This window comes from Leucoraja erinacea, chromosome 11 (assembly GCF_028641065.1).
Source record: "Leucoraja erinacea ecotype New England chromosome 11, Leri_hhj_1, whole genome shotgun sequence".
Classification (NCBI taxonomy): Eukaryota; Metazoa; Chordata; class Chondrichthyes; order Rajiformes; family Rajidae; genus Leucoraja; species Leucoraja erinaceus.
Window position 1 is genome coordinate 22,247,098 of NC_073387.1, and position 21,924 is coordinate 22,269,021.

At 46.5% G+C, this 21,924-nt stretch overlaps 1 protein-coding gene across 1 annotated transcript in view; it reads right to left on the minus strand.

The window, feature by feature from the left end:
- LOC129701539 (protocadherin-10-like) overlaps positions 1 to 18,370 on the minus strand; it is a 179,446-nt gene extending 161,076 nt beyond the window's left edge. Inside the window, exon 1 of the mRNA XM_055642787.1 lies at positions 15,636 to 18,370. Within this exon, the coding sequence (XP_055498762.1) occupies positions 15,636 to 18,179 (2,544 nt within the window). The 5' untranslated portion in view covers positions 18,180 to 18,370. The remainder of the gene's footprint in view (positions 1 to 15,635) is intronic.
- Between the last annotated feature and the right edge of the window lie 3,554 nt (positions 18,371 to 21,924).

Here is a 21,924-nt window from a genome sequence, read left to right on the forward strand (position 1 = left end):
ATGTTTGGCGTAGACTCGGTGGGCCAAGGGCCTGTTTCCATCTCTACACTAACAAAAACTAGACTCCATAATGCCAGGAAGTTCAGCGCTAGCCAGGATAAAGCCATCCACTAGATTGGCATCAAATGCGCCTTCAGCAACATTCGCTGCAGCATCTGTCCAAGGATTCTTCAGTAATTAAGGAGGTTACGGGCAGACCTGATAGAAGTAGATAAAATAATGAGAGGCAATGATCAGGACCTTTTCCCACGATGGAATTATCAAATACATAGCTTTAAGGGAAGTCCAGAACCAATGGGTCACAGTTTAAGGATAAGGGGGAAATCTTTTAGGACCAAAATGAGAAAAACATTTTTAAAACAGAGAGTGGTGAATCTCTGGAATTCTCTGCCACAGAAGGTAGTTGAGGCCAGTACATTGGCTATATTTAAGAGGGAGTTAGATGTGGCCCTTTTGGCTAAAGGGATCAGGGGGGTATGGAGAGAAGGCAAGTATGGGATACTGAGTTGGATGATCAGCCATGATCATATTGAATGGCGGTGCAGGCTCGAAGGGCCGAATGGCCTACTCCTGCACCTATTTTCTATGTAAGGTGAGAGTGGCAAAGTTTATAGGTTTACAGGACAGGTTGGGGGGTTCCTGGAGAATGCTGCCAAGGGTGGTAGTGGAAGCAGGTAAGATAAGAGGCACTAAAGAGGCCTTTTGATAAGCACATGGGTATGGGTATGCAGGAAATGGAGGGATATGAATCACGTGCAGGCCAATAAGGGTTGGTCTTGGCATCATGTTTGGCACAGACATTGTGAGCTAAGGGTTCATGTGCTATTTGCTATTTTCTATGTTCTATCCCTAAACGTGGGCAGCACCTAAATTCATGGTATCTCCAGCATCTCCAAGCTAAAGGGCAGAAGGCATCTGGGAACACTTGGAGGTTTAATCCAATTCATATCGCGTTATAGAGTGACATAGTGTCATACAACATGAAAACATGCCCTTTGGTCCAAGTTGCCCACGCTGACATCCCCATCCACACTAGTCCCACTTCCTTTGCATTTGGCCCCTCAACCTATCCTATCCATGTACCTGTCCAAACATTTTCTAAATATCGTGATAGTACCTGCCTCCGGCTGCAAATTCCATATACCATGTCCACAACCCATGTCTCAAGTTTCACTGAGATTTCGATAATGAGTGGCTCTAATCAAAAGAAAAGCCAAATCAATACTACAGATCACATCAAAGTGAAGACTTTCAAACTGCAGTAATATTTTTTCTTCTTATACATATATGAATATCAATTTGAGTATGAGACATTTTTAACAAAAAATTGCTCACATTATCAATAATGGGGGAGTGCTTGCTTCATCTACAGTACATGTCAAATGCGATCAATATCAGTCAATACTCCTTAAGTATATGCTCCTTCCAATCATGAACTCCCTTCCACAAACACAGAAGCAGGATTAAGGTAGTGAAACACCTTAAGCACATATAGAACATAGAACATGACAGCACAGGAATAGGCCATTTGGCCCACAATGTCTCTGCCAAATATGTTGCCAAGTAAAACTAACCTCCTTTGCCTGCAGCTGACACATATCCTTCCATGTGTAGACACAACATGCTGGAGTAACTCAGCAGGACAGGCAGCTTCTCTGGAAATAAGGAATGGGTGACTACCCGAAACGAGATGCTGCCTGTCCCGCTGAGTTACGCCAGCATTTTCTGTCTATCTTCGATTTAAACCAGCATCTGCAGTTCATCCTGCACATTCCTTCCATGTGTAATTTAGTTTAGTTTAGTTTATCGTCATGTGTACCGAGGTGAAAAGCTTTTGTTGTGTGCTATCCAGTCAGTGGAAAGGCAACACATAATCTCAATTGAGTCATCAACAGAGTACAGATACACGATAAAGTGAATAATGGTTAGTGCAAGATAAAGCCAGTAAAGTCTGATCAAAAATAGTCTGAGAGCTGCCAATGAGGTAGATAGTAGTTCAGGACTGCTGTCCAGTTGTGGGTAGGATGGTTGATGGGAAGGAACTGCAGATGATGGTGTTCCAAAGATAGACACAAAATGCTGGAGTAACTCAGTGGGTCAGGCAGCATCTCTGGAGAAAAATAGATGTTTTTCATGTGTAGATCCCCCCTCCTCACCCCACCCCACCCAGTCTTCCTACCAGTTCCACTGTTCACATCCTTGTATCACTCTTGTTATCACACCTTCCCCAGCCAACAATGGGCCAATATGGGCTCCAACCTTCCTAAGGTCAACTGTTGCTGGCCCTGATTTGCTCTGGCCTTTTCTCGCCTCGAGTTTATCCCCCCACCCCACCCCAACCTCTACTTTTTCTGTGAAGAAGGGACCCGACCCAAAACATCACCTATTATTTTTCTCTAGAGATGCTCCATGACCCGTTGAGTTGCTGCAGCATTTTGTGTCTATCTTCCTTGACAGCGCGTTCTGCGCATCCACCACTCACTGAGTAAGAACTTGCCCCGCACATCCCCTTTAGACTTTACCCCTCTCACTTTAAAGCTCTGTCCTCTGGACTTTGACATTTCCACCCTGGGGAAAAAGGTTCTGTCTACACTATCTATACTGGATATCGTTTTATATACTTCCATCAGATCCCCCCTCAGCCTCCGGCATTCTAAAGGAAACAATCCAAGTGTTATTTAGTAACAACCCAGTCTGCATTCTGTGTGCTACAAGACATGCAATGATTAGGCACTAGCACATGCATTTTATAAAATAGACCTTTAGCTTGCAAGATATCTTTACATTGCAAAGGGAATGTTTGGTGCCAGAGGCCAGTCGGGCCCGTGGTGGGGGTCAGAGGTCGGTGGATGACATGCCGCCAAGACCAAAGACGACCTGGCGTGGGGGGGTGCACTGAAAACAAAGAGGGACCCGGCGTATGGTGAGGGGGGGGGGGGGCACCAAGGGAACAAATATCCTCTCAACCTCTCACTATGGCTCAGGCCCTCAAGACCTGACAACGTCTTTGTAATTATTTTATGCACCATTTTCATCTTAACAACATCTTACCTATAACAGGGTGTTCAAAATTAAACACAGCACTCTAAATGTACACTCACCAATGTCTTATAAAACTGTAACATGACCTTCCAACGTATCTGACCTGCCAACTTCTACACTCAGTTGGCTGCTCCGGTTTCTTCCCACTTTCCAAAGACATGCGGGTTTGTAGATAAGAGACCAGTCTCCCGCGTGTTTTAGTTTAGTTTAGTTTACAGATACAGCGCAGAAACAGGCCCTTCGGCCCTCCGAGTCCGCACCGACCAGAGATCCCCAGATAGCACTATCCTACACACTAGGGACAATTTACCCTCTTTATCAAAGACAATTAACACACAAACTGGCACATCTTTTGAGTGTCAGAGGAAACCGGAGTACCCATAGAAAACCCACGCAGTCAAAGGGAGAACAAAACCACACAGACAGCACTCGTAGTCAGGATCTAACCCGAGTCTTTGGCCCTGTACGGTAGCAACTCTATCTCTGCCCCCCCCACACACCTTCCCCTCTCCCCTATCCATATGTTATTTTAGATATTCCAGACAGTTCCCCTCTGGGGAAAAGGTCTAGAATCCGATTTCATGCATCAGCACCTCCACTTCTCTATCAGCAAGCCCAGCAGATCTTCCATTTGACTGGTCCATTAGCAAAGAATAAAACCAATTTTCTTCCAAAGCCCCTTCTAACACTACCTCTAATACAGCACCGTAAAAGGCAACTGCAGCAGCATGCCAATATCCCGATCAGGTAAATGCAAACCCCAGCATGGATTACACTGGGCAGACCTGAGGGTCATTAACAAGAAACTTTGAATTATAGATAAGATTAGACATGAACAAGTCAGGAGAATTTACACCACTCCATTCCTGACAACTGTATCTCCACATGGGGATTATTAGAAAGGGATTGATAGTGTGAATGTGCAGGGTAAGAGAATCAAAAACCAGAGAACATAGGTTTAAAGTGAGAGGAGAATGATTTAATAGGAATGAGCAACTTTTTTCACTCTGAGTGTGGCAGGTGTATGGAATGAACTTCGAGAGGAGGTAGTTGAGGCAGATACTATAACAACATTTAAAAGACACTTAGACAGGTACTTGTATGAGAAAGGTTTGGGGCGGCATAGTGGCACAGTGGTTGGGTTGCATCCTTACAGCGTCAATGACCCGTGTTCGATCCTGCCTTTATGTGCTCTCTATATGGAGTTTGTATGTTTACCCTGTCACAGCGTGGCTTTTACTCTGAAGGCTACGGTTTCACCCCATACTCCAAAGATGTACCCATTTGTAGGTTAATTTCATAGAAACATGGAAAATAAGTGCAGGAGTAGGCCATTCGGCCCTTTGAGCCAGCATCGGCATTCAATGTGATCATGGCTGATCATCCAAAATTAGTACCCCGTTCCTGCTTTCTCCCCATAGAAACATAGACATAGAAAATAGGTGCAGGAGTAGGCCATTCGGCCCTTCGAGCCTGCACCTCGATATTCGATATGATCATGGCTGATCATCCAACTCAGTATCCTGTACTTGCCTTCTCTCCATACCCCCTGATCCCTTTAGCCACAAGGGCCACATCTAATTCCCTCTTAAATATAGCCAATGAACTGGCCTCAACTACCTTCTGTGGCCGAGAATCCCAGAGATTCGCCAGTCTCTGTGCGAAAAATGATTTTCTCATCTCGGTCCTAAAAGATTTCCATTTTATCTTTAAACTGTGACCCCTAGTTCTGGACTTCCACAACATCGGGAATAATCTTCCTGCATCTAGCCTGTCCAACCCCTTAAGAATTTTGTAAGTTTCTATAAGATCCCCCCTCAATCTTCTGAATTCTAGCGTGTACAAGCCGAGTCTATCCAGTCTTTCTTCATATGAAAGTCCTGCCATCCCAGGAATCAGTCTGGTGAACCTTCTCTGTACTCCCTCTATGGCAAGAATGCCCTTTGATTCCGTTAGCCCTAAGAGCTGTATCAAACTCTATCTTGAAAACATCCAGAGAGTTGCCATCCACTGCTTCCTGCAGCAGAGAATTGCGTAGATACACAACTCTTCAAAATTGGTTTTGGTAAAATTGCAAATTCTCCCTGTTGGCTCGGATAATGTTAGTGTACGGGGTGACCGTGCGCCTGGTCAATGCAGAATGAGTGGGCCGAAGGGCCTGTTTTCCGCAGTGTCTCTCTAACATATCTAATTCATCAGGTCAGGCAACATCTCTGGAGGACATGGGAAGGTGACTTTTCAGATCGGGAACCATCTTCAGGAGTTGCTCGACCCGACATGTCACCTAGCCGTATAAGCCAGAAGAGGGGTCCCAAACTGACATGTCACCTATCCATGTCCTCCAAAGATGTTGCCCGACCCGCTGAGTTACTCCAGTACATTGTGTTCTATGCAAGATTCCAGCATCTATGCTCCCATGTGATCCCATTTGCTTCTGCACTGAATCAAGTGCCTGACACTTTCTAGGCTTTCCTTGATTCCATAACATAGAATTGCATGCCAAGCTTTATGGAACAATCATGCAGGTACTTGAGAAACTTAAATAAGTTCTTCCCAGCTATTATCAGGCAACTAAACCATCCTAACAACAACTAGAGAGCAGTCCTGACGCTACTATCTATCTCATTGAAGACCCTCGTACTATATTTAATTGGACTTTACTGTACTTTATCTTGCACCAAATGCCATTGCCTTCATCATGTAACTGCACTTTCAATGACTCGATTGTAATCATGTATAGTCTTTCCACTGACTGGTTAGCATGCAACAAAAGACATTTCACTGTACCTTGGTACACATGGCAAAATTAAACTAAACTAATCTAAAGCAAGACCATTTCCAATTGAGATGCTTTAGGAATGTGACATTTAAGGTGATTAAGTAACGAACCAAAGAAAACATGAGGTTCAATTGGAGATACAAAGAACTGCAGATGCTGCAATCCTAGGCAAAGCACAAAGCACATTAACACATTAGACAGCATCTGTGGAGGGAATGGATAGGCCATGTTTCGGGTCGGGATTCGGAGACCTGCTCAGTTCCTGTAGCACTTTGTGTTTTGCTCGTAAGATTCAACTTGAATGCCCTTACAAATAGCTGGGTCAGACTTATTGTGCCAAATGAACACTTACTGTGCTGAGATTCTAACAATTGGTCCTCTGTGACCAGAATCAGTTGTGTTTTCCATCTCTAAACTTCACCACTTTAGCTCAGTTTAGTTTAGAGTTACAATGTGGAAACAGACCCTTCGACCCACCTAATCTTTTGACTATAGAGATACAGAAAGTGTGTGCCAACAGGCCCTTTGGCCCACCGAGCCCGCGACGACCAGCGGCCACCCCATACACTAGCACTATCTTGTACACTACATACAATTTACAGAAGCCAATTAACTTACAAATCTGCACGTCTTTGGAATGTGGGAGGAAACCGGAGCAGCCAGAGAAAACCCATGAGGTCACAAGGAAAATGTACAACCTATGCACAGACAGCACCCATAGTCAGGTTTGGAACCTGGGTCTCTGGCACTGTGAAGCAGCAACTCTACCACTGTGCCACTTGGGGTGGGAGTTTGCAACCTTCACTGGGTCTGCCCTGTTTCAACTATTGCAATTAACCTGGCGGGCACAATCAAATAAGATCAAATAGAACAAGTTGTCCTACAACTTTAGGCTGTGCACACCATACGCAAGAAGAAGACTGTGCCGCATCACTTAAATATCTTATTAACGGCTTTGTCAAATTATGATGTTTACCCATCTTGCAAAGCAAAAAAGGGACTGCTGCTGGAAGGAATTAGCCTGTCCGACAGCACAAGTGGAGTGAAATGAACAGTCGACGTGTGAACAGTCAAAATGAACGGAGGCGAGGAAACACTTTTTCTCACGCTGAGTGGTGAGTCTGTGGAATTCTCTGCCTCAGAGGGCGGTGGAGGCAGGTTCTCTGGATGATTTCAAAAGGGAGCTAGATAGGGCTCTTAAAAATAGCGGAGTCAGGAGATATGGGGAGAAGGCAGGAACAGGGTACTGATTGGGGATGATCAGCCATGATCACATTGAATGGCGGTGCTGGCTCTAAGGGTCGAATGGCCTACTCCAGCACCTATTATCTATCATCTATTGTCTATTGACATTTCAGGTTGAAACACTCCATGTATCTCTCTAACCATGCTACTTGGAAAGGTTTCACTGTTCAGTCAACTACTACTAACTGTCCTGCAGTCCCTTAACCCCAGTTAGTTTAAAGTTTCATGAGTAATCATGAAATTAGGGATCTTAGGCTCTAGCTGGATAGGATACTGCAGGTGTAGAGAGATATGGGCCAAAAGCAGGCAGGTGGGACTAGTGTAGATGGGGCATGTTTGTTAGCATGGGCAAGTTGCGCTGAAGGGTCTGCTTTCACACTGCATGACTCTATGACTCAAGGGACCTGAATGATTTTATTGTCAGAGATTGGTAAATCTGTGGAATTCATTGCCACAGATGGCTGTGGAGGCCGTCATTGGATATTTTTACGGTGGAGATTGACAGATTCTTGACTAGTAATGGTGTCATGGGTTGTAGGGAGAAGCCAAGAGAATTGGGTTGAGAGGGAAAGATAGATCAGACTATGCGGAGTAGTCTTGATGGGTAGAATTACCTAATTCTTCTCCTAGAACTTATGAACTTTTGAAGTTATACAGGAATCACCAACTGTAAGTCTATAAACTCCCTGAGAGTGGCAACACAAGTGGATAGTGTGGTAAAGAAGGCATATGGTATACTTGGTTTCATAGGTCAGGACATTGAATCTCAGAGTGAGGAATTCATGATGTACTTTATTTGGTTATCCCATGTTTGAGTGTATTGCATGCAATTCTGGTCTCCCCATGACAGGTAGGATATGGAAGCTTTGGAAAGGGTGCAGAGGAGATTTAGCAGAATGATGCCTGGATTAAGAAGGGGTGTTAGCTACAGGGAGAGGTTGGACAGACAAGGATTGTTTTTTCTAAAATGCCAGAGGTTGCGGGAGGCCTGATAGATGTGTATAAAATCATGAGGGGCATAGATAGAGTAGACATTCAGAACCTTTAACCCAGAGTGGAAAAATCAAATACTAGAGGGCATTGCTTTAAGGTGAGATGGCCGATGTTAAAAGGAGAAGTGCGGGACAGGTTTTATACACAACGGTAGTGAGTGCCTGGAATGAGCTGCCAGGGGTGGTGGTTGTGGCATGGTGGCATACATGATGGTGGCATTTAAGAGAACTTTGGATAGGCACATGGATGTGCAGGGAATGGAAGGGGATGAATTATCTGCAGGCAAGTAAGAGTTGATCTTTGCATCATGTTCAGCACAGACATTGTGGGCCAAAGGGCCTGTTGTTGTGCTGTACAAAACAATGCTCTATATAATCTCATTATCAAGCATGATAGTCTCTCTATCTCTCTCAGGGTCTGCAATTAGCAAGAACTGTACATTTGAGTAAAATTCATTGTTTCCAAACCCAGGGTACGGTATCAAATATTTACTGATCTACATATGTCGGTGACCGATTAGGAAAGGGGGAGATGCAACGAGACCTGGGTGTCATGGTACACCAGTCATTGAAAGTAGGCATGCAGGTGCACAGGCAGTGAAGAAAGCGAATGGTATGTTAGCATTCATAGCAAAAAGATTTGAGTATAGGAGCAGGGAGGTACTACTGCAGTTGTACAGGGTCTTGGTGAGACCACACCTGGAGTATTGCGTACAGTTTTGGTCTCCTAATCTGAGGAAAGACATTCTTGCCATTGTACAGAGAAGGTTCACCAGACTGATTCCCGGGATGTCAGGACTCTCATATGAAGAAAGACTGGATAGACCCGGCTTGTTCTCACTAGAATTTAGAAGATTGAGGGGGGATCTTATAGAAACTTACAAAATTCTTAAGGGGTTGGACAGGCTAGATGCAGGAAGATTGTCCCCGATGTTGGGGAAGTCCAGAACAAAGGGTCACGGTTTAAGGATAAGGGGGAATTCTTTTAGGACCAAGATGAGGAAAACATTTTTCACACAGAGAGTGGTGAATCTCTGGAATTCTCTGCCACAGAAGGTGGTTGAGGCCAGTTCTTTGGCTATATTTAAGAGGGAGTTAGATGTGGCCCTTGTGGCTAAAGGGATCAGGGGGTATGGAGAGAAGGCAGGTACAGGATACTGAGTTGGATGATCAGCCATGATCATATTGAATGGCGGTGCAGGCTCGAAGGTCCGAATGGCCTACTTCCGCACCTATTTTCTATGTTTCTATGTCAGAACCTGTATTTTTCTTCATAGCTAAAAATTTACACACATGACGACCATTCAACAGGAACATTATCAAAAGAATAGATTATTTTCCTTGATAGACACAAAGTGCTGGAGCAACATGAGGGTTAAGGGGCATCTCTGGAGAAAACATATGGGCAACCTTTTGGGTTAGGACCCTCAGACTTTGGAGATACAGCGTAGGAGCATGCCCTTAGGTCCATCAAGTCCACACCGACCAACGATCACTCCATGCACTAGCACTATCCTACACACTAGGGACAATTTACAATTTTACTGAAGCCAATTCATCTCCAAACCTGGCTGGCTTTGGAATGTGTGGGAGGAAACCAGAGCACCCGGAGAAAACCCACGCAGTCACAGTCACAGGGAGATCGTACATACTCTGTACAGACAGCTCCCATAGTCAGGATCGAACCCAGGATCCTAGTGTTGGAAGACGCTTCAAACTCTGAGCATCATTCCGATAAACCCCCCCTCTGCACCCTTTCCAAAGCTTCCACATCCTTCCTACAAAGGATACAAAGGATATTTATTGTCACATACACCAATTGGTGTAGTGAAATTTGACCTGCAATGGGACGACGAGAAATGCATGCAATACTCATGGAGTCTGAAGAAGGGTACCGACCAGAAAAGTCACCCATCCTTTTTCTCCAGTGATACTGCCTGACCCGCTGAGTTACTCCAGCACTTTATGTCAATCTTTGGTATTACAGTTCTTTGTTTCTACATTCTGATTTTTTTCCCTTTGTTGTGGCTAACAAAAATAACATATCAGCCAATCGGAACTGTCTTGTGTGTTCCAACCGGCCGCTGCTGTTTCTCCCCCATTTGACCCAGAGTCATACCACTTGCCCATGGCATTATGTTACAGTTATTAATCCTCAACCACACAACAGAAATAAACAGAGCCATCCTTGAATAATGTATAAATATCAAATATAACATTATTAAACCCACCGTTATAACCCACAGCAACAGTGATCATTGCCCTTAGAAACTCCATTTCCGAAAACCTGAAAATGTAATAAAACTGCACAGCATAAAAAAAGCCAATTGAACTGCTTTTGGCACGGTGGGATTGTACTGTATAATGAAAAAAAAAATCGTTAACAGACCACTGTGCAATTGCAACAGAGTATTGCCTTATGCTGTGCATCGCGGGTCCCCAAATTACAATGCTACTTGGTTCTGATGCTAATGTTTCTCTGTGCGTAGCGGTGGGCTACAAAGAATGTCGTGCTAGAATGATTGTTTCCCAACTTCAAGTACACTTTTCATAAGGTTAATAGAAATGATAATTCGTGTTGAAAATGAAAGTAGAGTGAATGATAAGGAGACAGACATACATAGGGGGACAACAAATGTTCACTCATTAAGCAGAGGGGAGAGGGCAATGGAAATCACGTTTTAAAAGCCCCATATGCACAGCAGAATAGCGTCGCTGGTTGACCAGAGAGACCCGGGTTTAGTTTACACTTTAGAGACACAGCGCGGAAACAGGCCTCTCGGCCCACCGAGTCCGCATCTAGCTGCGACTCCCCGGACGCTACACCAAACACTGGGGACCTATTTTTTACAACTTACCAATGCCAATTAACCTGCAAACCTGTACGTCTTTGGTGTGAGGGAACCGGAGCATCCGGGAGAAAACCCCACGCGGCCGCAGAGAGAATGTACCGACTCCATACAGACATCACCCATATTCGGGGTCGAACCCGTGTCCCTGGCGCTGTGAGGCAGCAACTGCACCATTGCGGCACTTGATCCTGCCCTCGAGTGCTGTCTGCGTGGAGTTTGCAAGTTCTCCCTGTGACCGCGTGGGTGCTCCGGTTTCCTCCAATATCCCAAAGACGGGCGGATTTGCAGGTGAATTGGCCCTCTGTAAATTGTCCTTAGTGTATGGAGCGGCTGAGAAAGTGGGAATACATAGAATTAGACTCGGTGGACCGAAGGGTCTGTTTCCATGCTGAATCTCTGAACTAAAGTTTAAACACGTATCACCCTCTGCGCTGGCGTATCATTTCATTGTGAGTTACACATAAACATACAGACACTCTCCGGCGAAGATACAAGCTCCAGTATGGACGTTTCCAAAACAGTGATGCCCAAATACTATGTCAGACTGTGTGCAAGGAAGAACTGCATATGCTGGTTGAAATCGAAGGTACACACAAAAGTAACTCAGCGGGTAAGGCAGCACCTCTGGCGAGAAGGAATGGGCGACGTTTCGGGTCGAGACCCTTCTTAAGGCTGATGTCAGGGAAGGGGGCGGGGCAAGATATAATGTAGGCGGAGACAGTAAGACTGGTGGGAGAACTGGGAAGGGGAAAGGGATGGAGAGAGAAAGCAAGGGGCTATCTGAAGTTAAGTCAGTGTTCATACCGCTGGGGTGTAAACTACCCCAGCGAAAGATAATGAGCTGTTCCTCCAATTTGCGCTGGGCCTCACTCTGACAATGGAGGAGGTCCAGGCCAGATTGGGAAGGGGAGGGGGAGTTAAAGTGCCGAGCCATCGGAGATCAGGTAGGTTAATTCGGACCGAGCAGAGGTGTTCAGTGAAACGAACCCCCGATGGTGAGAAGTTGACACCTGGAACAGTGGATACAAGATGAGGTTGGAGGAGGTGCAAGTTCCTCACCTGGAAATACTGTTTGGGTCCTTGGATGGAGTCGATGGGGGAGGTAAAGGGACAGGTGTTGCATCTCCTGTGGTTGCAGGGGAGAGTACCTGGGGAGGGGGTGGTTTGGGTGGGAAGGGACGAGTTGACCAGGGAGTTTAGGAGGGAACGGAAGGGGTGGAGATGGGAAGATGTGGCCAGTAGTGAGATCCCGTTGGAGGTGGTGAAAATGTTGGAGGATTATATGTTGTATGCGACGGCTGATGGGGTGGAAGGTGAGGACAAGAGGGACTGTGTCCTTGTTACGAATGGGGGGAGCGGGAGTAAGAGCGGAGCTGCGGGATATCGAGGAGACCCTGGTGAGAACCTCGTCTATAATGGAAGAGGGGAACCCCCGTTCCCTAAAGAATAAGGACATCTCCGATGCCCTGGTATGGGACACTTCATCCTGGATGCAAATGCGGGGTAGAGGAGGAATTGGGAGTAGGGGATAGAGTCTTTACAGGAAGTGGGTGGGAAGAAGTGCAGTCAAGATACTTGTCAATAGGTTTGCAGTAGATGTGACAATAGTCTGTGAGAACTAGAAATGGTAGGGAGATGTCGGACACGCTATGTCAGACCGCCGTGTATGTCAACAAACTGCGAATTAACAATTTTTTTATTAAAAAATAGTCCGGTTTGCAATTAAGACCCAAGAAAAGCCTGACATGCTTGATTTAACAGAAAGGAGAACCATGCAGTTTCAGACTTTTAATAACGAGAATAGTTGAAGGGCAGAATGTTTTAATCAATAGAGAAGGGAAAAAAAGGCTTCTTTGCCGAAAAGGGCAGCTTTTGATTTACACACCGCCGCTGGCTCGCAGGGAGAGTGAAGAAATAGTATTTGACGTGAATCAAACGCGCGGTCATATTGGTTCGACTTACCCTTTACCGGGCTGTGTACATCTCTGGCAGTAATGCCCTTTCTCCAAACTTGCTACATATGGATGATTTATAACTTGGCCCCAGGCAAACTGTTGTAAACTCCGTCCTTTTTTTTTCTCCCCCCCCCCCCCCCCCCCCCATTCTGTACATTAACCTTCTCCGATATCTTAATATTTTTAAATCTCATGTTAGTTTAGTTTTGAGACACAGCACGGAAACAGGCCCTTCGGTCCATCGCGTCTGTGCCGACCAGCGATCACCCCGCACTCTCCTACACAGTAGAGACAATTTTACATTTTTTACCGAAGCCAAATTAACCTACAGAACATGTACGTCTTGAGAGTGTAGGGGGAAACAGGAGCACACGGAGAAAACTCAAGCAGTCACGGGGATAACGTACAGACTACGTACAAACAGCAACCGTAGACAGGATCGAACCCAGGTCTCTGGTGCTATAAGGCAGCAACTCTACAGCTGCGCCACCATGCACGCCCAGCGTTTGTAAACCAACGTTTTTTTTTTTCGCCCGCAATATGCCCCTGTCCCACTAATAATGCCCCTGTCCCACTTAGGAAACCTGAACGGAAACCTCTGGAGACTTTGCGCCCTACCCAAGGTTTCCGTGCGTTTCCCGGAGGTTGCAGGTGGTTGCCGAGGGTTGCAAGTAGTGGAAGCAGGTAGGTATGAATGCTCATCTAAAAATATACAATGCGTTTAGGGTACCTCAGCGGGCCAAGTAGCATCTCTGGAGACGTTTCGAGTGGAGACCCTTCTTCAGACTGAAACCATCTATCCAATGTCTAAAGGAGGAGCACCACCCGAAACGTCACCTATCTTTTTTCTCCAGCGATGCTCCCCGGCCATTGATTATTATTTTGTAAACCAGCACCTGCACGTCCTCTTGCCCACACGCCTATCTGGAATGCAGTCATGCAATTAATAGTTTACCTTGAATTGTGTGGAGCTGGCAATTGAGGGAAACTGGATCAACTCTTTGATATCTAGTATTGAAATCAGAATTGCAATCGTCCAAATACTTAAAAGAAACGAAGCCTTAAAATAATTGTCAATCCACGTAACCCCAGGGGCAGTAATGGTGGTATTTCAACGCTGGTGTGATCAAAATAGTTTATATTCTCTCTATTAAGCCCGACTTAATCAATTGCGATCATTTTATTGCAAAGCAGCTTTACCAATCCGTTAAAACATGGGTTTTTTTTCCTGGCCGAGAGTGATCACAGCAGTTCAAAGGGTTTCTGTACAGGGCTGCTCCCTTTAATGCAGTTAATTAAATAGCACTGTTTATCAGATTTGCTTTCGGCTTCTATGCCCGTGTCCCTGCCTTTCTAATTTACTGAAGGTAGTCTAGACGCAGATTTGATTCGTGGTAGAAGCAATTTTCGGCAGGCCAAGAGAGATAGAAGTACTTTGAATTCACAGTTGGGTTAAGAGTCTGTGAGCATTAAATCCTGAGCTACACTGGGGAAATCACGCGAGAAAGGGTCTCTTCATTAATTCCCATTCAAGGAATGAACAACCCGCCGTGGAGACCTGAAACCTATGAAAAAGATAAATCACAGATTATGGATCATTCCAGACGTGACATTATCCCGTTTATGGCGCCCGATCTTCCAATAATAGCACAATTCGAGCAATGTTCTTTCCCTTTTTTTTCTCCCGCCACCATATCTGAGGGTGAACTCTCGCCAGTCCAAGCTGACTCTTGTCTAGTGGGCCAGTGACGCAGCGCTGCTGCCTCACGACGCCCCAAATCCGGGTTGGATCCTGACTACGGGTGCTGGCTGTACCGAGTTTGCACATTCTCCCTGTGACCGCGTGGGTTTCGTCCGGATGCTCCGATTTCCTCCCACATTCCAAAGACATGTAGGTTAATTGGCTTCTGTAAATTGTTCCTTGTGAGTCGGATAGTACTAGTGTACGAGTGAACGTTGGTTGGCGCGGGCCAAAGGGCCTGTTTCCACGCTGTCTCTCTAAAAACTAAAACCTATCTGACCAGCCATAATTCTTATCCTAAACACCTAACTTAGTTCTCAGGACTAATGCTCTACAATGCTGATATATATATTCTCCATCTCCCCCTTTGCTCTACCTATTGTACTTCAGTTTGGCTTGAATGTATTTATGTATGTGGATATCAACCAAAACAAAGCTTTTCACTGTACCTTTGTATTCACCTGACAATAAGAAATCTAAACCCAAATAGCTGATGGTCATTTTATAATCTGCCAAATCCAAAGCCTGAACCTATCCACTTTAGTATATGAAACTGAAAGTTTAATTATCGCCAGCGGGTGAATGCTCCGGTTCATTGTCATAGTGTCGTACAGCGTGGAAACCGGCCCTTCGGCGCAACTTGGCCACGCCGACCAACATGCCCCATCTACACTGGTCCCACCTACCAAATGTCTCCAAACATATCCTATCCATTCCTCTAAACCTATCCTATCCATGTACCTTTCTAAATGTTTCTTAAACGTGGCAATAGCACCCGACTCAACTACCTCCTCCGGCAACTCGTCCCATGCACCCACCACCCTTTGAGTAAAAAACCTACCTCTCAGGTTCCTATTACATCTTTCCTCCTCACCTTAAACATATGTCTCCTACTCTGGGCAAAACACTGTGCATCCAACCCATCTATTTCTCTCGTGATTTTGCACACTTCTATAAGGTCAACCCCTCGTCCCCTGCGCTCCTGCAGTTCAATGGATAAATATCTGATCATGCTTTGTCTCAACTCACCTCGCTGGACCCGTTGCTTCCAATATTAGTCCCGTCTGACCCCTCTTTTCTGGCTGTACTCACGTGGGGGCTGACGGGTTTGGCTTTGGTCCCCCCGGTCGTGGATGAATTGTAAGGTTTGAGGAACATTAAGTCGCTCTTGGCCGATTCGGGACTCAGGCACACTTTGTAGCAGTAGGTCTGGGAGAGCGTGCCACCGCTGCCGCCCGCTACATCCACTGAACTCGGCGGGGCTTTCACACTGGGTGGCATCTGGAAGTTTGTGTGTGAATTATTCAACACGTCCCTGGAGTGTTTCCTGCGGAAACGGCAGCAGCGGCGGGAGCCCCGGAGGCAACAGGTACTGAGAGGGCATCGGTCGCCAAGGGTGCCGTGCCTATCCTTGTGACACTTGATGGAGATCAGGGCGATGATAGCCAAGAGGAATACGAAGGAGACGGAGCCGAGCGAGACGATTAAGTAAAGGTTGAACTCGGAGAAGTATTCGATGGTTTGGGGCCCCTCTGTTAAGTCTGCGATGACCTCGGGAATACTATCGACTATTGAAACGCTGATGGTGAGCGAGGTGGAGAGCGGTGGCTTCCCATTGTCTGTGACATGGACAACCAACTTCTGGCTGGGGGCATCATAGTCTTCAAGGCGGCGCGTCGTCCTGATCTCTCCCGTGAAGGGTGCCATGCTGAACAGTCCCGGGTCAGTCGCCTGGGCCAGCTGGTAACTCAGCCGGGAGTTCTGACCCGAGTCATCGTCCACCGCCGTTACTTTGGCCACGAGGTGACCGGCATCGGCGGAGCGTGGCACCCACTCGACCGAGCCGTTGGGAGGAAGCGGGTACACGATCGCGGGAGCGTTGTCGTTCTGGTCCAAGATGATCACGGTCACCGTCACGTTGTTGTGAAGGGATGGGAAGCCCGCGTCTTGCGCTTGGATTTGAACTCGGAAATTCTTGAGTTGCTCATAGTCAAAAGAGCGCAGCGCATAGAGGTTGCCCGTGTTCAAGTTGATGGAGACATAGGATGATATAGGGGTGCCTTTGATCTTACTGTCCAAGATGCAGTAAGACACATAGGCGTTCTGCTCGGAATCGGGATCCCAGGCTGACACCGAACAGATAGACGCACCGGGCGCGTTATTCTCCATTAGATACACCGTGTAGGACGGGTGTGCGAAGCGGGGCGCGTTGTCATTGACATCCGAGACCTTAACGAGAATGGTTTTGACGGTGGAGAGGGAAGGGGTGCCGGAGTCGGTGACAGTAATGCTCACATTGTACTCAAAAACCCGCTCGCGATCCAAGTGATCGTCCGTAACCAGAGTGTAATAGTTCTTGAAAGACGACTGGAGTTTGAAAGGGAGATGAGACGGGATGCGGCAGTAGGTCTTCCCGTTGTCGCCCGAATCGCGGTCGGTCACACTGATCAGAGCGATCACCGTCCCCAGCATCGCGTCCTCTCTGACGGGACTGGACACAGAGGTCAAGATCAGCTCGGGCGCGTTGTCATTGACATCGATAATTTCCACCACCACCGTGCAATGCACGGCCGCCGTGTAAAGACCCTTATCTTTCGCCTGGACATAAATCTCGTAAACACTCGCCTCTTCATAATCCACCACACCCTTGACTCGAATTTCGCCCGTTTGGGGGTCGACCCGAAAGAGCTGGCGCAAGCGGGCTGGGGCATGATTACTAAAGGAGTAGGTTACCTCTCCGTAGGACCCTTGGTCCAAGTCGGTGGCGTTCAGTTTGATCACCAAGGTGTTTCTCAGCGCGTTTTCCACCAGACAGACGGTATACACAGCCTGGTCGAAGACAGGAGCGTTGTCGTTGACATCCAGGACGGTGACAATGACCAGAGCGGTGCCCGACCTCTCCGGCACCCCGCCGTCCACGGCCGTCAACACCATCTGGTGCACCGCCTGGTTCTCCCGGTCTAGTGACCTGTCCAGCACCAACACGGGGAACTTATTGCGCCCCTTGCGAGTCTGCACCTCCAGCTGGAAGTACTGGTTGGGACTGAGCCTGTAGGTCTGCAGCGAGTTGGTGCCAACGTCCGGGTCGTGAGCGTTCTCAAGCGGGAAACGCGAACCCAGAGCCACCGACTCGGCGATCTCCAAGCGGAATTCCCTCCAGGGGAAACTGGGGGAATTGTCGTTCACATCCAATATCTCCACCTCCACCCGGTGTAACTCCAGCGGGTTTTCCACCACGATCTCCAGATGCAGGAAACAGCTGGAAGTCAAATCGCACAGCAACTCTCTGTCCATTTTTTCGTTCACGAACAAAATCCCGTTCTCCAGATTGACCTCCAAGTACTGAGTGTTGGCCGCAGGGACGATACGAAACCGCCGCGCCGACAGCTGCCTGACATCAAGTCCCAAATCATCGGCGATATTCCCAACAAACGCCCCGTGTTTCAACTCTTCGGGAATAGAGTAGCGGATCTGACCGCTGATAAACTCCCAGAGGCAAGTCCAGATGACAAAGGTTATCAGACGCCACTTGGGGCAGGTGTCTGAGTGAGAACTAGCCATCGCTCCGCGCATTCCTTGTGCTGTATCGCAGAGCCGGCAAGTTGTAGTTACATTCAGCACTGGGGAGCGGAAGGCAAAGCCAAGCCGAGCGTTGTTTTTTCAGCGGGGGTTAACTAGCGATATGCGTAAAGACGCACATCGGTCGATCCTTCGCTTCAAGTCAGACAGCCGGCGGGCGGGCACGCTCTCACAATGCAGCCTCTGACAAGCAGGCGTCTATGCCTTCCACTACGCGCCTACCCTTCGCTTCATCCACACTCCGCTCTTTCTGAATTTTCACTGTATCTGCTGGAAAGGCGGGAGTGCAGTTTTTGATGTAACAAATTCTCAGCTCCAATTCACCATCTCATTGGAGGGGACTAGCCAGGCTGGATTAACCCTTTACTCCCTGCAATGGTAGATGATAGCAGTAATTTACGAGTCAAATAAACTATACAGTGCATTCAGAAAGTATTCAGACCCCTTCAGACTTTTTCCACATTTTGGTACTTTACAGCCTTATTTTAAAATCGATTAAATTCATTTTTTTTAAATCATCAATCTGCACACAATACCCCAGAATGAAGAAGTGAAAACAGGTGTTTAGAAATTTTTGCAAAGTAATTAAAAATAAATAACTGAAATATTATAGCGAGACACGTGGTGTTAAACAAGTGATCTTTATTAGATTAACACAGAACCACAACAAGGGGCAAGGGTGTTACCAGCAGTATTTACCCCCCCGGAGACCCGTGCCCCGCTCTTCCCGCCAAACCAAGTCACACGGCCCAACCCCCAGAGCCGAGGGTTCGCACCACAGTGGCAAACCACCAGGGGTCCTCAATATCAAGAGACATTTTGGTACAGTGAAATTTGGGGGTCACCATACAGCCATACACATAATAAAGAACACAACACATGATAGACTTTAACACAAACATCTCCACACAGCGGAATCAAAGTTTCCCACTATGAGTATAGGAGCAGAGAGGTTCTACTGCAGTTGTACAGGGTCTTGGTGAGACCACACCTGGAGTATTGCGTACAGTTTTGGTCTCCTAATATGAGGAAGGACATTTTTGCCATAGAGGGAGTACAAATAAGATTCACCAGACTGATTCCTGCGATGTCAGGACTTTCAAATGAAGAAAGACTGGATAGACTCGGCTTGTACTCGCTAGGATTTAGAAGATTGAGGTGGGATCTTATAGAAACTTACAAAATTCTTAAGGGGTTGAACAGGCTAGATGCAGGAAGATTGTTCCCGATGTTGGGGAAGTCCAGAACAAGGGATCACAGTTTAAGGATAAAGGGGAAATCTTTTAGGACTGAGATGAGAAAAAAAAAATTTACACACAGAGTGGTCAATCTCTGGAATTCTCTGCCACAGAATGTAGTTGAGGCCAGTTCATTGGTTATAGTTAAGAGGAAGTTAGATGTTGCCCTTGTGGCTAAAGGGATCAGTGGGTATGGAGAGAAAGCAGGTACAGGATACTGAGTTGGATGATCCGCCATGATCAAATTGAATGGCGGTGCAGGGCCGAATGGCCTACTCCTGCACCTATTTTCTATGATTCTATGTCTATGTTTCTATGAAGTAAGGCACCAAAGTTCAGTCATCCTCCCCCTTGTTGTTCACCCTTGGTCGGGGCCTCCCGAGCCCTCCGCAGTCGCCGCTATGGGTGGCCCGATGCTCAGGCTTGTATCCAACTCAGGATGATGGAACCCCGACGTCGAAAGGGAAGAACATCCTCAGCGGCTTGGATGATCCCCATCCAACCTGACAGAGCTTGAGAGGATCTGCAGAAAAGAATGGGAGAATTTACCCAAATACAGGTGTGCCAAGCTGGTAGCATCATACCCAAGAAGACGAGGCTGTAATTGCTGCCAAAGGTGCCTCAACAAAGTACTGAGTAAAGGGTCTGAATATTTATGTAAATGTGATATTTCAATTATCTCTTTTTAATTACTTTGCACAAATTTCCAAACACCTGTTGTCGCTTTTTTATCATTGGGTATTGTGTATAGATTGATGATTAAAAAAATGAATTTAATCACACACACAATAAGAATCCAGAAAAACTCAGGAGATTCAGCGGCTCAAAATGTTCAAAATTATTATTTTTAAAAACATTCCAAGTCATTTATACAGAGTGCTCCATCAAAGCCACCAACATAATCAAGGACCAGTCTCACCCCGGTCACTCCCTCTTTACCCCTCTCCCATCAGGCAAGAGGTACAGAAGTGTGAAAACACACACCTCCAGATTCAGGGACAGTTTCTTCCCAGCTGTTATCAGGCAACTGAATTATCCTCTCACCAACTAGAGAGGGGTCCTGAACTACCATCTACCTCATTGGACAGTATCTATACTGGACTTAAGATAGACACAAAGTGTTGATGTAACTCAGCAGGTCAGCCAACATATCTGGAGAGAAAGGATTGATGACATTACAGGTCGGGACCCTTCTTCAAACTGAAAGAAGAGTGGAGGTAACTGGATGCAAGAAAAAGCCAGATCAAAGCAGGGCCACCAACAGGTGACCAAGGAAAGAGTCAATTATAACAATGATGAAGAAAAGAGTCTTAGGCTCATACATCATTTGTGGCACTGTACTGTCACACAGCGCCAGAGGGTTGTTCTCCCTATGACTGTGTGAATATTCTCCGGGCATTCTCGATTCCTCCCACACTCCAAAGATGTGCAGGTTTGAAGGTTAATTGGGTTCTGGAAATTGTTCATAGTGTGTAGGATAGTACAGGTAATCGATTGTCGACATGGCCTTGGTGGGCCAAAGGGCCTGTTCCCTATATCTTTAAAACAGAACTAAAATTAAGCACGGAAACGGGTCCCATGACCCACTGAGTTCACCCAGCATCAAGCAACTCATCCTACACATATATTTTATAGTCCCCACGATCATCCACAATCAGTACCTGTTTCTGTCTTCTCCCCTACCTGTTTCTGCCTTCTCCCCATACCCTCTGAGGCAGAAAATTCCACAGACTCACAACTCCCTGTGAGAAAAAGTGTTTCCTCGTCTCCGTTCTAAATGGCTTACCCCTTATTCTTAAACTTGGCCCCTGGTTCTAGACTCCCCCAACATCGGGAACATGTTTCCCGCCTCTAGCGTGTCCAAACCCTTAATCTTAAATGTTTCAATAAGATCACCTCTCATCCTTCTAAACTCCAGAGTATACAAGCCCAGCCGCTCCATTCTCTCAGCATATGACAGTTATGCCATCCCGGGAATTAACCTTGTAAACCTATGCCGCACTCCCTCAATAGCAAGAATGTCCTTCCTCAAATTAGGGGACCAAAATTGCACACAATACTCCAGGTGTGGTCTCACTAGGGCCCTTTACAACTGCAGAAGGACCTATTTGCTCCTATACTCAACTCCTCTTGTTATGAGGCCAACATGCCATTCGCTTTCTTCAGAGCTGACTTAACAGTATTATAGGCCCCCAGGCAAAGCAGTGCACTCGGGCCCCGACACTTCCAGTTTCTTTATGTCGAATCAAATATGCCGTCATGCACTTGCTATGTTCTTCTCCGTTTTCATGTTCTACAATAACATTCTACAAAACATAGATTAGCATGGGGCCACTATGCTCCGGGGACCCGGGCAACTAGCCAGCATGCCCATGCGTTAAGACAGCCCTGCCCCAGATCCCATTGTACTTCCCCCTTTTCCCAACTTGACACAATTTAGGTAATAATCTGCCTTCCTGTTTTTGCTACCAAAGTGGATAATCTCACATTTATCCGCATTA